General features: G+C 37.7%; 1 protein-coding gene across 4 annotated transcripts in view; it reads left to right on the top strand.

Moving 5' to 3' along the window:
* CDK14 (cyclin dependent kinase 14) overlaps positions 1-17836 on the top strand; it is a 345123-nt gene that overhangs the window by 168186 nt on the left and 159101 nt on the right. For all 4 annotated transcript variants that reach the window (XM_064677983.1, XM_064677973.1, XM_064678003.1 and 1 more), the window contains one exon: positions 14063-14183. In XM_064677983.1, the coding sequence (XP_064534053.1) occupies positions 14063-14183 (121 nt within the window). The remainder of the gene's footprint in view (positions 1-14062; positions 14184-17836) is intronic.

Genomic DNA, 17836 nt, shown 5'->3' with positions numbered 1-17836 from the left:
TATAAAGCCCTGTGATGTAGTAAAAGAAAGAATGAAGTAAGTGTGATTCAACCATGCATCCTTCTAGATACATAATGTGATTAATAATAGATAGCAGAAGCAAGGAGACTTGAGGATAATAATAAAGGGAATTATACTCAATGGAGCTGCAGTTTAAAACTGCAGCTGAGTATCAGAGAGGATGTTTCCATGTATTTCCATATAGATTTTTCTGTGGGGAGCATGTCAGGGGCATGTCATGAGGGAGAAGGTTATTGCTGTATAGTTTACTGTTAAAATTATTAAAGCTATGTTGACAACTTGAAAAAAATTAGTTTTTTTTTTTTGCAGTAAGAATCCCGTAAGGAGTTTCTTTATAATGTACTGTATAAAATTCATATGAAAGGTTGGATAGCATAAAAGATTGCTTGCGTGGATAACTGCTATGTGTTTCCTGTGTAAATGTTCCACAGAGTATCCGTTCTTGAAGATGCTGATATAAGGAGTTGCCACAGTGCCTGAAGAGCTGGTATTATATATTGTCAGGAAAAGCTTGACGAAATTGTTTGCAAACCTCCTCCGAGAGCATCTCTAGTTATGTAGGCTGGCTCCCTCTGGTCGCCTGGCTTCAAGTGAGCCTGAGAAAAAGCAGGCCATGAGGCTGCAGCCACCTGGCATTTGGAGAGAGCTGTAGGAGCAGCCTGGGTGACCCCTGAGGTACCTGGCCCACAGCAGCTCCTGCCCTCCACAGCAGCCCTTCTGCAGGGACCAGGGGAATGGTGGCAGCTGTCTGGGTATTTGTTATCAGAGGCCGGTGCTGGTAAAGAAAACCAGTTTACCCCAAACATAGGTCAACAGACCCCTCTAACCCTGCCTGAATTGAACAGGATAAAAATAAAGACTGCTGTTACCCCAGGTGCAGCTGTTCCCCTCTGATAACAGTCTTTAAAATCTGAAGAATTGGTTCTCGTACCCCCAGGAAGGACAGTGATGGGCTTCTTTACAGGCTCTGTTTGTATTAAATATCAAGAAATAAAGATGATTTCAGTGACAATGTTGTAAGTTGAAAAAACAGGAAATGGGAAGCTGGAAAGTGAAACCCAAACTGGCAAGCTTGAGTCAGCTTGGAGGTCTTTATAAAACACAGTTATTTCTGTAATTAAAGTGGGAGCTTATAATGCTGTTCATGGTGGCAGTTGGGCTGAGGGCCTGAAGCAGCAGAACAGACTCTGTATTTGTCCTGGTGTAGCTTTGAATGCTTGTTACTCAGTCAGTGAAAAAAGCCCTTGCTATCCATGTTGGTCTCTAGATCCAGGGATAGTGAGGCCAGAACTTAGGAGCAGAGTTGATAGGTAGCTGTCAGCTACCTATTTGAAGGTAGGACTTTCAAATCTTTTCTCTTGCAGGGCAGATTAAAGTTATAGTCTGCAAAAGCTGTGGGTACTGTGCACCCAGACCTGTAGCAGGCTTCTGTTATTTATTTGCTTTCCCGTGATGACAGGCTTTTCCTCCACCCCCAGACCTTCTTTCTCAGTTTCTAATGGTATAACTAGCTGCTGTCAGGGAGTAGCTAAAGCTGCATCCTTCTCCTTCCCTCCCAGGAACAAGGACTTCATGTGCTGTGCTTGTGACCTTCTCTTATCATGCCCAGATCCGTGGTAAAGAGAGGAGAGGAGATGTGTAAGTGGCAGAAAATTTCAAACAACAGCAGTGCAAAGGGGTAGATCTGATTTCTGGCATTTGGGCTAAAGAATTGTTTTAGAAGTGAAGATGCAAGAGAGTGTATAATCTAGTGCTGCTTCAGATACTCGTGCCTGCTCATATCTATTCCAGTCATGGATCTCCATCTAAATTGCTTCATAGATCTGATGGTTTTATTGAGGTATCAGTTAAATCTAAATAAAAAAAATTACCATTGTGACAGTCAATGCAGGAAGAATATCTTATGGACAGAAGTTTGGTTTCATAGTCTATATAGAGACAGAGTAAATTTGACACGTTTACTATCTGGAGACAGCAATTTGCAAAAACTGTGAGGTTCTCTTTTCAGTTAAGACTTCATCTACTCTCTGCTAATAGTAAATACAAAGCAGAACCACATACTGAATTTTTGTCCATGTTGGTCTTCACTGATTATTTTTTAATAATTGAAATTAAAATTCTTTAAATGTACCATACCAGTCTTTTCAGCTATTACTAAAGTAGATGCTGTAACTTAAGTTCTTCACACTGAGAAACACTGTGTAGGATTATTGACTGAAAATGAATTTTTTTTTTTAAAAGCATGAAGGAGCTGGAGATTGGTGTGATTCACTAAATATGTCCCCTGTTAAATGCATCTCAGATTACTTAGGGTTACATCCAGTTTTCCACTGTTACAAGTTAGAGTTATATTGAGCTTTTAAATAGGAGGAAAGTTTCTTAATCATCCATTAAGGGCAATAAAAGAAGTTGGTTATGACACCATTAAAACAACTGTGATGAAAAATCTGTTTCAGTGTTTTGTACTTAAGAAGAACATGGGATTTAGATGTCATCTGTACTGCATGTAGGTTAATACTGACTGTGTTATTATCAGAATCATGATTTTTTTTTCTTGTATTCCTCACCTAAGTGTCAACCAGGCTCTTAGGTGACAGTTGTAGAAAGGACATTAAGAACTACGATCTGCTGTCTGTACAGGAGAGATCCATCCATCCAAATGAATCTGTAGGTGTATTTAAAACAAACATTGTTTTAATTGGAAAAAAAACCCCTTGTTCAGTCATGTGATGGTGTTCTATCAGTTTTATATGAGAACATTTTTCTTCCCACATATCTTGCTTCTGTCATAGCCTTAGTCCATACCCTCTTGATTACTGTGTCTACAAACCCCTGTATTTAAAATACCAAACTTTCTTTAAAACTTCATTGTTCTGAAGCTTCTTTACTTGTTTCTGATACAACAGTTGCAGGGAAAAAAGTACTACAGGAAAAAGTACTATGCATGGTAAAGCTTTTGAATATAGGCATCCAGTTACCTCCCATAGTACTCTCCATCTTTACTTTCTTGGTCTGATGATGATTTGGTTTAATGTTTCCTTATTAAATAGAGCATACTGTATTATGTAGTGAGAAAATTATGCCAAATTTTAAAATAATTTGAATGTCATTAGTGTGTTAATGGTTATGCATATTTATTTTACAGGAAATAATCAGCTATGTAGATATTAAAGGTCAACTGGAAAAGGTGTGGATTAACGATGAAAGAATTTATCATCAGTCAGAACAAAAATACTGATATGCAAAGAAAAAGATTAATGTGAGCAGAACTGACAGTTCATTAAGAGAAATGTGCCATTTAACACCATCTGAAATAATACCATAATAGAGATTGCATTTTAAAGAAGTGATGGCTCTGTAATTTATAACATCATTTGTTTTGTCCCAGACAGTTTAAAACCTTACCTTTCTGTAGCACAGTCACTTTTTATCTAGGTAATTTTTAATAATTTATGCATTAATTTTTTCATTCCTCTGAAAGATACAGTACTGGTTGTATTAATATATAGTCATAGATGCACCATTTGTCCTGCTGTAAATGAAAATTATGCTTGCAGGTCTACCTGCATTAAGAAAAAAGTTGCCCCTGCATCAATTGGCCTTGATGATAGCCAGAAGGGGTCAGGCAGTGCTTGTCTTAGCAATACTTAACACTTCTCCAGTGATTTCCATTTCCAAAAACTATACAGGTAAATGGTAACTCCAGGTATGTATGTTACAAATAACTAAACTTTGCTTGACTTCTCATTCTTGTAATTTGAAAGACCCAAAATTAACAAACTTATAAGTGGGAGATCAGGAATCAGCAGCTTTTTGTCTGGGTGATGTGGGAACATTAACAACCACTTTGCATGGGGAGAAAATGGTGCTGAGTGACTTGAGTTACATAGTAGGGAGAATGGCTGGTAAGATCTTCACCTTGTTGAAGATCTTCAAGCTCTTCTCCAAAGACAGTTCAGCTTTTACCACCTTTGGTTTTTATGGCTTAAAACATGTCAGATCATACAGCAATTTTTTTGTGTGGTCATTGGAAATAAGGTAAAAGAAGATTTTCAGATGTAATCTCTTCCATTCCCCCCCCCCAGCCATGAACATATTCATATCCTTCTTATTGCAGCAAATTTTAAGTCTCGGACATAAATTTATTTGATCTTGTGACGACATAAATTTATTTGATCTTGTGACTATATTTGCTTTTAAGGATATTTCATTGCAATAGTTTTAAGTTAGTTCTGTACTCTGAGCCACTGGAAATTTGGTTCCACACTGAACTGTCTGTAGACCTTGGAAAAAAATAACTAACTAAAAAAAAAATAAATCGTAGGTGGAGGAGGGAGAGGAATAAGAAAAAAGGCAACAGATCACTGAAATGTACTTCATAAACACAAATGCCTAATGTTAACTTCTTGAAATTTTGACAATTCTTTGCCCATTCTGTCTTACAGTGCTCAGGATGATCACCAGCTTTGCTACACAGGTTGCAGAATGTGATACTAAATGAAACATGCTTTTGTGTACTTACAATTTGCTCATACATACAAACTTGAAATAGTAAATTATTTAAATAAAAAATGGAATGTTTTAATAATAGTATGACAGTAGTATTTTGTCAGTGGTCAAAATACTATTAGGGATCCTTTGATTTCAATCTACAAGTAGTTTTTATTGAGCATTACATTCAGAAGTACATCCATCATCTTTAAATTAAATGAAAAATAGAGAAAAGAATGGTGTGGTTTCATTACTAACTGGTGGGTTGACCTTGGCTGGATGCCAGGTGCCCATCCAATTGCTCTATCACTCCCCTTCCCAGCTGGACAGAGGTGAGAGTAAGATGGAAAAGAACTCGTGGGTATGGATAAGGCAGTTTATTAAAGCAGAAGCCAGGTGAAAGCTTGTGCACCCAAAAGCAAAGCAAAAGATAAGACGGTTCATTTTCTACTTCCCACCAGCAGCAATGGGCTGCCACTTCCACTAAGCAGGGCTCCAGCACATGTGATGGTTCCTCAGCAGGCAGCCAGTGGAGACAATGAATGCCTGCCTTCCTGCTCCTTGCCTTAGCTTTTATATCTGAGCCGATGTCACGTGGTCTGGAATATCCCTTTGGTCAGTTTGGGTCAGCTGGCCTGCTTTTGTCCCCTCCCAGGATCTTGCCCTCAACTAAGGAAGGAATGTTACAGTGCTGATGCTGTGCTTGGCAGTAGCAGAAACACCGGTGTGTTATCAACAGCCTGATAGCTACAAAGCACAGCACTGTGAGGGCCACTAAGGGGAAATGAACTCCATCTCAGCCAGACCAAATACACTACCGAATTTTCACTTGTTCTAGTAGTTACAATATAGGGTTCTGCTGTTCTACTGATTTGGTAGGCTTATATCTGTATGCAATGGACTAGATTTGGTTGTATAGCTCTAGTTTTGCCATTCTGGCAGTGGTATTTTAGTGTTCATTATCACTTTAGAGAAAGATGCTGCATTGGGAACGTGTGCTTTTTAACTACATATTTCCACAATCATACTGTTAAGGCACAGCTTTAATGTCCTTCTAATGTAACTTTTTTGAAAATGAAATTGTCTATTTTCGTTTCTTCTTTTTCTTTGACAAAACTGTATTAAGAACTGATTAGGTGGCTTTGCAGGAATATAGATGCCTGATTACTGATGCAAAATCAAATAATCATTTAGACCTAAGCATATTGGAATGTCTCTCACATCAAACTTTTCTTCTAAGATTTGTGATTCAGCTAATTTAAGATAACATATACATTAAATGAGTTTTGAGGAGTAATTCAATTGAACAGGTGAATCTGATACTCCAGAGATTTCTGTCGTTAAATGTTGCTTTATAATATTGCTTTACAGAAGTAACAGTACTAATATAGGTTTTCTTAATGGCTTCTCTCTTGAAAGAAAAGTGAAAACAATTTTAAAAATTAGTGAAATCTTTAAGTTTCCTGTAGTTATTTTGTTCTTCAATGTATTTCAAAAAGCTTTTATATAACTGCGAATTTTTTTTTTTTTTTAGTTTTGTTAGTTTTACACCAATGCCAGTTTTCAGATAATTTTTCTCTGGCTAAAACCAGTGCAGTCAAATGTGGGTTTAGATGCTGTGGGCATTACCTGGTATGTGAATGTATGTACTAATGTGTTAGCACATGCAAAACATACTGGAGTTCTTCAGTAGAAATCCAAGAGTGTTTTACCCACTAAGGAAGTACTTAAGATGTGGAGTATAACATTGTAGCCATGAGAAAAATCAGATGAATATTTGTCTTATCTATAAATACCCTGGCTCAGGTACTGGCAGCAGCGATCACTAGAGAACTTTTTGTGCCAGACAGGGCAGCCATGGTTCGTGAGCAAGGCTGGATGGTGGAACAAATGCAGCTGCATTCTGCAGTGCAGAAATGTGTGCTCAGGTGACACCATAGCTGGAAAAGGAGGCACCTCAAACCCACTTGCATTGGCTGTGCAGTACAGGGACTGCTAGCTGTAGAGTTGTGCCATTTATACGTAAGTCAGGCCTTGTACTGTAAGGATTGATGGTTTCAGTACCCATGTGGAGACAGTTTTTCAAATTCACAAATTCCACTCCTGGGAGGTAATGTCAAATGGCAGTGTTGTTGGACTTATAAATAAAATAGTTGTTAGATCTACTTTTCAAAAGTACTATTTGTCTGTAAATGTTAGTGTTATTCAAATACTTGTTACTCCATGTAGCCCTGTTCTTGTTAAACTACTTATCCTAGACAAGTTCAAATAAATTTGCAGTTACTTGATTAGGCTTTTAGTAGCTGACCATAACTTGAGGTATTCTCTTCATCTGAGTTCTCTAAATATTTTACCTCCAGATGGGAAATGATGGATCAGCAAAATTGTAGTATCCTCCTGGACTAAATCACTCAGTAGAGTAACATCCCAGTGGCCATGCTACTATTGTTGCCTTTCTTCCAGCACTGCATGGATTTACTGCACAGAGCTGTGGAATCCTTCAACAGGTGGAGAGCACAGTATGTGCATCACTTTGTCACTGCCAGGGTTGTGTGATCAGTTGAGAAACAAAATTACCTGAGTGTAAACAACAGGGATTAGATGTTTGAATATAAAACTACTGGTGAAACTTAGCTTTTGTGTTTCTATTTGGATGACTGTGAATCACTACAGTAGCACCAAATTGTGCTTAATAAATAGTTCTTCAGCTGTCAAATTCATTATATCATGAAACCAGAAGGATTTAAATGGTACTGCTGCCCCGTATGCTATTGACTTGAATCTGATTTGTGTTCAGTCCTCTTTGCACCCAAATGGATTGGGTGGCAATTTGTCTACATGATGATTTTCTAAGAAAGATAAGTCTTGAAGAACACAGAGCAATCATATTTATTTCTTTACTGGTGTGTTGTATTCAACCTGTCTCATGCAATAGATCAAGTAGCTACTGCACTTTTATCAAATCATAAGTTGTCAAGGTACCAGTTGATAAGGGTTGGTTCATTTTTACTTGAACCCCAGATGGAGTCACCCAGAAATGACTCTTGCAGTCCTGCTTTTAGTTGTGCAGGTAGGGATTGTGATAAATTGTTAGCTTTTTACGCAATAGCCTGCAGTAAGCTGGTAACTTCTGTGGTCAGTGCTTGATGATACTTCACCAAATTGGATATCCATAGCTCTCAATTTGTCTCTATACAACACTTTTCTCCTGCATCACTTTTTTTTCCTTCTCTGGGTCCCTTTGACTTTTTAGGGGAAAATTGTAAAGGCGGTGAAACATCTATACCTCAATACTGTCTGAAAGCATTCTGTTACCTTTCTTGCCTTCAGCAAGTTCATTGCTTATGTCTTAAAATTCCACATATAAATTATTATTATTATTATTATTACTCAAGTAATTGCCCAGTACTGATTGGGCTCATTCATTTATAGATGCTTCATAATTTTCTCTTTTTTCTCAAGGAATATTAAAATATCCTAAGATGCATTAGCTCTCATTTTCAGTGACAAATTATTTTCTGCCTGTTTGTCCTTTCTAGAACTTCTTCCCTGCACTCTGCAGATCTTCCCAGTTTAAAACCATCTGCTCAGTCATTGTTTACTCTTTGCCTAATAACTTCACTGTGAAATGAGTAATTCTGACATTTTTGTGTGGAGCCTTATTAGCAAAGTTGTGTGTTCCTGTTGGGATGTTTTTAGGAGTCAAGGGCATCACCTTCTTGCAGATTTTTTGTGAAACAACAGATTTTTAAGTAAAAATCCAGAATCTGAAAGCCAGATTTAAATAAATCAGCTGTTAAGGCTATTGTGGGCATGTATACCATGTCCATAATGAATCCAGGTCTTTTCTGTAGTGAAGAAGGTCCTGTTAGCTTTTGCATCTGTGTGAATGTTCACAATGTTGTACAGTTTGTTTTCCTTTTTTTTTCCTGCTCACACTGTTATTTTTCTGCTTCCAGTCTAGTAGAAGCAATTTGAACCTATTCATCCTGACCCAGAAGGCCATGGGAATAGATACATTTCCTTATGTCAAAAGTGGAGTGTATACTTCTTTTACATTTCCATACAACTTTTTGCTTAGTTCCCAGTTTTTAGTGTATTTCTTTCTGCTTACAGACAATGAAATAAATTGGGGGTCATGGTACATGTTTAACATTGGTTTGCTTTTTTAAAAACGTATCAGAAATTCTTTATAAGGATTTTAAAGCAAGGAAATAGACAGCTTTGTGGCTAGGATGGCTTTCAGTCAAATTAACCAATGTGATCTTATAATATACAACCAACAGCTGAGCTCTTGTATCCCTCTTTTCTATTCCCTATGATCCTTTGGGTAGCACAGGTGGCAGAGGAAAGAGGTGATGATGAAAAATATTACGCTGGACTTGTCGGAAAGAGAAAAACACTTTTCATGAGTGCTAGAGTTGCTCCTTCTGGTAGAAGGAAAAGTATTTCTACATCTCCCCATTCTGTAACTTATGTCTGTGAAATGACAATTGAGTCCCATTCACAGACTAGAATAATTATCACCTGTGTTACTGTAAGTGATTGTCTACAGTCATACATGAGATAAGATTTGTGCCAAAAAATAATCTTTTATTAGAGCAACTGATAACAGCTGGGAAAACCAGACAGGCTGAGAGGCAGGCATGCCTTTTGCCTTACTGCTCTCTGTCTCTTGGAAACTGCACTCCAGGGTGGAAGACTAGCCATTAGTGCATTTTGGGAATTCTAATTTTGGATCCTCATTAGACTCTCCCTGTTAGTGAGTAACTTTTATAAATGAACAGCACTACCATAAGCTAATGGCTATATTAGGACCAGGACATAGGATATTGTAGTTAATTCATCTTATTTGAGAGGAATTTAACTCAGGTGCTCCAGTAAAGCTGCATGTTGGAGACATGCATTCAGGTAAACTGTAGAGGGACCTAAAGGCTGCAGGACACTTTTGATTGCCAAGAACTGGCTTCTGGGTTAGAGCACTGACTGCTTCTTTGAAGCAGCTTTCCACCCATTTTACTTCAGTTTGTTGTCATTCAGGTATTCACTGAATAAATGTGCTTCTGTTGGAAAACAAGTAGCTGAGTAAATAGGTTAAGTGGACAGTTCATGATCTACAATAGACTACATTAACAAAATTTAAATATTGGTACTGAGTCATAGTTATGGTTCAATAAGCCATTTGTCTCAAACTCTAGGTAATTATTAAATAAGCAAAACAAGAATCTAAATCAAGGAAAAGCAGCAGGTTTTAGTATGCTTGCTAGAGCCATTTTAAATATATCTGAATCAAAATAACAAACTTCTCAACACATTTAAAGTAAAATAGAAAGGGAAACCATCCACATGGTTGGTAAGCCCTTGTTTTTGCAGATGTGACTGGTTTTCTCATTTGCAGAATCATATTTGCTGTGAACAAAGGCTTCCTGATTGTCATATCAACTTGACTAGAAAGCTATTCTGCAGCTAGAGAGATATCAAATATTAATATTTGTGCTCATGTAGTCAAAGGTGCATGTATTAGATAGATCTTGAGTCTGGATATAGCTATAGCCTCTTATAAAAACCAAATACAATTTAAAAATTACAGTGATAATAAATCAGTGCAGTGTGTTTTGTCAATAATTGATCGTAGACAAAAATCAGATACATCCTCTGAGCCTAAGATAAAGCCAGATGAACCAGAGACAATTGGGTTTATGGAGGAAGAAAACGTATTCTTACATTTTTTTTTTTTTAAGTTCAGAGTAAGAGGCAGCAGGGGGTTTTTTGTGTTAAAGACATATATATACATAGGTGTATATTGTTCACTCTGTATTTTAAATACAGGGCTTTACAAGGTACCGTGAGCTGTTGCTTAATGAATGAGTTAAAATAAAGTTATGGTTTGTGTTACAGTGCAGATAGATGATGTTGTCTTGCACTTGGAACAGTTTCTTTTTTCATTTTGGGTAAATAATGGTCACAGTGCCTGGAGAACATGGAATGGTGTCCGTCCATCCTGTAATTACATGGAAGTTCCCCAGTGGGTCTGATACGACCTTAATTTTAATAAGTGGGTCTTATGCTTGGATTCCTTCTCTCAAAATAGGCTGCAACAGCAGGACATGTGTTGATCTTTTATCTTTCAGGCGACACAGGAAGCGGAGGGGAGTTCACTGCTTGTCAGGAGGTCCTTCCTCCACCTTTCCAGGCAAAAAAGTGCTCAAGCAGCAATATGTAAATCTTGAGTACTCACCTGGTGATCCTTCATTTACCTTTTCGCTTTTATGTACACTGGCCATTAAGGTTTGAAGTTTTGATGATCCCCTGTAAGCTCTGTCTTTTTAAAATGAGATTGTCGCTCTTCCTGTAGTGTAACCATGGAAACAGACAGGGAACCCTTAAAGAAAGTGATCGAACATGCTGTGCTAATTAATCCTACCCTTCATTTTTTTTTCAGTTGAAGGATGTGGTTAAATAAATTTTGCATGAGTAAGCATATTTAGATGTGAAAAGGGGTATAAAATAGGTAGCAAATTTTCTTGCAGAAGGATATCTGAGAAAACCCTGGTAACTGTCATCTATTTGCATCTGGAGCATCAAAACAAGAAATGTAGTATCATATTGGTGTTTCACATATATATTTTCGTAGCATTCTTTTCTATACTGTAAATATATCTGGAAGATGAGAGTATTTTTTCACGTCTCAAGTGCGATGAGAGACATTTGCATTAATTTTGAGTCTTTGAGTGAAAGTGTTTAAAATTGCAAATGCTTTCTTTATACAGAGCATTATTCAGAAAAAGCAAAGGTTGCTTCCTCCCTGAAAGAAAGCAGCTCCTCCAAGGCATTTGCCTAATTCAGGTCCTTTGAGTCCTGCACAGGGGTAGTGACTGACTGAACAGTGGGACTGTGCCAAATTTTCCCCTTCCCAATCTTAGTTTTTGTGAGTGTTTCCCTTGGTTGTTCACTCTTGCTTTCCACTGGGCCATATAGTTTCCAAAGCAGTGTATGTGCCCAACTAGGAAACCAATTGGCCACAACTGAAAACATATGGCTTGTACCCTTAAGCCTCCCCATAAACCAGCACACCTCTTAAACCCTGTGATGATGTCTAATGCCAATGTAGGGCCTCAACTTGCTTTTACAAATGAAGGTTTTGTTTATAAGTTTCTCCTTTCCAGTGATGAACCTCAAGTGAGACTTTCATTGTGTTTTGGGAGTGAAGAATGTATTAAAGAAAAACAATAGGCTGGGATTAGCCCAAAAGGGCCATCCTTTGAAAATCAGATAGATTTTACTTAACCTGGAATGGATTAGAGTTGGAGGACATCTAGAAGCAAGCAGTATACTGAGGAAACAGCATGGATGGCATTCCCAGCAGGATGGGAGGACTGGTTCCATGCTGAACAGTCACAGAAGAGGAGGAAAGGTGTGCTTGGGCTGACTATAACACTTGCAGAGCTCCGTGCTGGCCATCAAAGTGGCAGAAACTGGCTGGCAAGCTTGGGTATTGTATTATTTGCAGTGTGACTTCTGGTATGGCAAGTTGAGGACTCCTTTCTCTCCACATGGGAGATTTCTGGAATGTGTGAATCATCAGCTTTGTGTTATGGAAATTTGAGTTCATTTTTCATCCTACAAGCTCTGAAGTTTTTTGACAGTTTTCCCCAAAACACATGATGTTGCTGACTTCTTAAAAATGCCTTTCCCCTGCCTGCTTACATTTCTTCTCTTATCAGAGCTAGGTAGAAGATTAGAGAGGAAGTTGTTTGCAACCAATTTCAGTCTTCCTCAAACAAGACTAACAGGGAGGGCTCAGGAAGGCAAAGAAGGATGGAGTCATTCAACATCCAGAATTCTCAAATCCTTTCATAATTTTTATATGGCTTAATAATACTAGGTCCATATCCACAAATTCAGGGAATAGTGTTTCAGTTTAGTCACATGGAATATAGATGCTCAGAAACTCAGGCTTGTTAATAGTTCTGTGTGCTAGGAATAAGAACTGCTCACTATCAAAAACATTAATCTAGAGGCAGAGGCACTGTGGAGCACGTGATGTGACCTCTTTGGGGCTGTACCTGGCCAACCTTGGGCTGTATTTGTGAGCCAACTTATTCATCAAGCTGGTGGCCAGGTGCACAAATGTAAAAGAAATGGAGGTCTGAACATTTTTAAAAATGAGTTTTCTTGTTTCAAATGTGATTTTTTAAAGAAGAAATCATGGCATACAATTCAAATTATTCCTCTACAGTGGTCTAACTGCTATAATCAGCTGATAATGCAATCTGCTGGCAGGATTTGCCATCATTACTATGGAGATATATTCACTAACCGTTCTTAAATAGCCTTTCCAGTGTATTAAGAATAAAGGGGCAAAGCACTCTTCATCTGCACTCTTTTGAGAATTCTCATGTTGCTTATTTCTTTCTGAGTGTATGACTTTGTTTCCTTGTTTCTGTAAGGTATAAAACATGACCTTTTGTTTTAGTAATTTCATTTGTTTTGTGAAAGGAAAATCAGTAGTTCAAGAAGACACAAAAAAGCACCCAGTAGTGCATTCTCCTGATTTCCATTACTTGTGCATGTCCAGTGTTCCCAGCAAGGGAGTGGAGGGTCTCAAGGCAGTAGCTAGGAGCCGATAATTTGAAAAGGCATTTGCAGGCCTGTAATGGGAACAGTCACCTCTAGCCCTGAAAATGTTTTCCATTTTCTGGAGGAGAGCATCTTCTGCAGGAGAAACATTGTTACAAAAGTGTGCTCTCTACTGCTGGTTTTAGCATATGATGATCTCTCTTTTACATGAGGTAGATTATGGTTGTATAGTAATGTGATTTTAAATGACTGACAAGCTTAAAAGACAATTATTGTAAATAGTATATCTTCAGTAGGCCACAGACTTCACTGAAATGATTTCTGAAATTGGTGCACTGCCAATACACATTCATCGAGAGAGAAGAATTTTTCACATACCATTTTCTGGTGTATTACTACAATATTAATATTTATTTGAATGGTAATGTGTAAGTGTGTCTACAGCTTTCAAACATAAACTTGAATAAGCAAGCTAGGGGGTTTGCAGTGTAAGCTGTGGAAGGTTTCCTCAGGATTCCCTAAAAAGCCAAATCTCCTCTGTGGCATCATTTGTATGGGAGTTTCCTTATAATTTCCTTTTTCTAAAAAACTCTGAAATCAAAGGATATTGATGCCTGAGGATGAGCAGTTAATGACAATTAAAATCTTTATTTATTTGTCTAGGTATACCTGCTTATTTGTTTAGGTATACCATCATGTATCTTTGCATCTCTCCTGGGCCTGTGGTTGTCATTATGAAAAGCATATTTTATTGTCCCTTCATAATATTCACAGCTCTGTTTAGCCAGGTACCAAATGATAGATGCTACCATGTTTTTTCATTAAGTAACTTACTCCAGTAGTAGAAGAAAAGTATGCTTGCAACATGCCGTCACATTACGTGTGCTCAGATATCCTTTTAGGATTGTAACTATACAGCAAGCTCTTTCTTTGTTTTGTTTACATTTATTTATTTGTGTTTACCCCACAGGTCTTGCAAGAGCTAAATCAGTCCCCAGTCATACATATTCTAATGAAGTGGTAACCCTATGGTACAGGCCTCCAGATGTCCTTCTGGGATCAACAGAATATTCCACCTGCCTTGACATGTGGTAAGTGTAGATGATGATGATGTAGATGCTTTAGCTCTTGGGGTTTTTGGGCATGTAAAGCAAACATGTAGTGAGATTAGTGACAGAGGTTAAAAAACGTGTGTGTAGTAATACAGTAGTACCCAGCATCTCCCTAAAGGAATCCCCTCCTGCCACCCCACCGATTCGCAGCTGGTACCTGCTGTTGATACGACACTAGAAGACCTATTGGTGCTTTGCAAGACACTGAGTTATTGCTTGACTTTTGTAGTCTTAGTGCAGTATTTTCATGTGATATGACACTTGTTTTGCAGAAGATAAACTTTCACCATGGCCTCCCATAGCAAGGAGAAAACCTGAATTCTCTGGATGTGACCATATAGCCTCAGTTCTTAATCTGCTGTATTTGTTAGCAGTAAATCAGTGTGACACATCACTGAATAGTTTTTTTACAAAGCTACAGATTTTATTTAGACTTGAAGGTTTGGAAGGGCAGTTTGATTTTAGGATTGGCAGTTTGATTGAGGAAGGACTCAAAATTGTACTTCAGCAATCCAGGTTATTATTTTTTTTCCTGAGAAAATGACACAAGACTATTGGGGAAAAACACAATAATTACATCTTCTGTGATATCCATAAATGATGTCCTCTTGCACGGAGCATTTCATATAGGCCTAAAAAAGATCCAAGTACTTAGGGACAGAGGTGGTTTGTTTGGTTTCAAATGAAGAATGATGTCCTATTCCTCTTGTACTTGATTTGTAGCCCTTACAATATTTTTGCTGCCCTGTGCAAACTGAAGAACTACAAAAAGCTTAGGAAAAAAGCCCCAGCAATACAGTTTCTTTCACGTGGCAGCAATTTGTGTAGAGTCTCAGTTACTGCCACATCAGAAATCAGATTAGGGCAAACGTGTATTGTATTTGACAGAAGAGGTTTAGGTTTTTACTTCTATGCTTTTCTGGGTTATCTGAGACAGCACTTCCAGTTTGATTGTGAGAGGTGTAGTTGCATGTTAAGGTCACTTATGCTTACTTGGCACATTCAACAGTGAGCTCTGCTGGAGCACAGAGAGGCTTGGGGCTGTACTTACACAATGGTTGTACATAGCTGAGCCATAATTATATTAAAACCACTTGGTGGCTTCCCAGAGTGGAAGGGAGACACAGAGAAACCTGCCCACCATCAGATTCCAAGATAATCTGGTAATTTGTTATGAAAAGTGTGTTTGTAGCATTAGCATTTTTATGCAATTACTGGCATTATGTCCTTATGGCAGATAGTGTGTGCACTCTTGTGTCATTATTGATGATCTACATGATGACTAAACTAGGAAGCCACTTCACTAAATATTTAAATAATGCTGAGGTAGAAAGCACAGCTGTTTCCTCTATTTAGAGAAAAAAAAAAGACACAGAGCCTTTGCTATAGCCATGATAAATAACATTTCATGGTTGTTCCCCAGGAACAGAAAGTGGGGCTCCCACTGAGTAGAAGACCAGCTGCATGAAGAAAGAGTCCAAATATTAACCCCTGGACAGTGGCTGGGAAGCAGGTGGCAGAGGCTGCAGGCTATTTTTACACTTCATTTGCTGGTGTTGAGAATTAGAATAGTAACTAAAAGCTAATGATCCACATGCAATGTTACATTCTCCTGCATTCTTTTTTTTTAAATAGCCACTGGCAATAAAATAATATTAATGAAGACATACATGCATTAGTGGTGTCAGGCTGCTGATGGAAATCAATGGTGGGCTTTGTGATTTACTGCTGACAGCGTTTGATACAGCAGCATTATGTGACTGTATTATACTACCCATGACTGCATCAAAGAGTTGTGATAACCTTTGATATAGCTTGCTTTTTTTTTTCCCCCTCTTGATGAGGACTTACTAGTAGCTAGGAAAATGGCTTTGCATTGCCTCTGGTGTAACTTGCCCTAATCCTTGAATTTTACAGTCCTTTGAAAGTCAATGCAAGGAAAATGGGCTTCAACACATAAAGGGTTTAGGGATTACTAAAACCCATACATAAGTAACACAGAAACATAGGGAAAAATATCCCCAAATGAACCTATTCTATTTGTTCCTTACAGGAAGAGTATAGTATTAGTAAACGAAGCAATTTAAACAGGTTATTATATCCATTTGATTCTGGTAATGCATCTGCTGCTGCTACATCTGGGTTGCTTACATCAAGGAGTCACTAGGGATATTTTATTTTGAAGTGCAGCTGGCTTTAAACTGTGTTTTCTAACAGCTGGCAATTTTTTTGCATATTCCCTTGTTTCACTTTTTTAAAAAAAATACACTCTTAGTCACAGTACAGGTAACCTAAGCAGTTATGGGCTGGGATATATTTTAAATTCATTTTCATTAACTAACATCAGCTATGTTTATTACTGCGGAAGAAATAAATTAAACTTAGGCCAGTCAAATGTTACAGAAGTGCTTCTTAAGTCACTGTTATGTAACTTTGTAACATTGTTTTTTATACATGATTTCAAATCTGATCTTAGTTCAGGGAAACTTCGTACAGAATTTTTCTATCGTATTATTAGAAAAATAAATTGTGTTTTTCAAGAACACACTGCTGTTCACACATAGGCTGCTATGAGTGTGGATTTGAGTGCTTACTGTAATTCCATACTTGCTTTCATGAATATTTGACCAATGAAGACCTGCGACAGTAACTAAGATATTCATTACACAGAAATGGATCTTGTCATAGACACAGGTGCACCAAATTATGTTTTTTACACAGGGGATCTTACAAAGGCATCTTTATCCTGTTTCTCCTGTAAACAGTTTGCAGTGGGAGAAATATGAGAGCAGGAGTCCCAGCACGCCCTTAGGAAATACTTCTTGGGGCCTGAGAAAGAAAAGAGCATAAGGGAAATTAGCTCTTTTGCCCTCGATGTTCTTCAGGATTGTGACTTCCACTCCTAAGAAATCCTGATGTGTAAGATTATGGTATTAAGGTGATATAGCAATAACTATCAAGCTATTGTTAATTAAACTTCTCTTGCTGTCAGTAAGCTCTTCAAAAGTTGTATAAGCTGAATTAGCTTTTGACTGGAAAATTCTGTAGGATCAAATTCATAGAAATGCTGTTTGGGAGGAAACTGTCTGGGTCTGTAGTTATGGAAAGAGCATTTCAGTTCCTATCTGAAACCTACTTTTATCCTTTGGGAACATCAGATTTACTGTTACTTTTTCACTGCTAGAAATATGTTTCATGTGTGTAAGGAAATTATCTTATAAAGGTATCTGGATGCTGAAAGAAAACCAGAAAGAACGCATTCAACAGGAAAGTATCTCAAGTTGCTCAAGTTTGTGGAGTATTTTCTTGAGGTTATTTTGCACTCTGCTTTTACTGAACAAGTGAGTTCAACAGAAAAATTCTTGCAAAAAGTGATCATGTAGATTTCAATCCTTCATGAATATAGTATTTCTTAATGTAGAAACTGAGCATTGCTACAATGCAAAACAAATTTCTGGAACTTTTAATTCTGGGTAGCTTTGTGACACAGGCAAGAACATGAGCACTCTAGTCACTTGTAATTACAATTACTTGAAGTCTGACTATAAAGAAATACCTACTTTCAAGTAAATCAGTTTTCTTTCATTGCATCTGATTCCTGCAGAAATTTTAATGGTTTTTGTCATCACAGA

Source organism: Pseudopipra pipra, chromosome 1, assembly GCF_036250125.1.
Source record: "Pseudopipra pipra isolate bDixPip1 chromosome 1, bDixPip1.hap1, whole genome shotgun sequence".
NCBI lineage: Eukaryota > Metazoa > Chordata > Aves > Passeriformes > Pipridae > Pseudopipra > Pseudopipra pipra.
The sequence above is the reverse complement of the archived record's forward strand: the minus strand, read 5'-3'. Positions and strand labels throughout refer to the sequence as shown.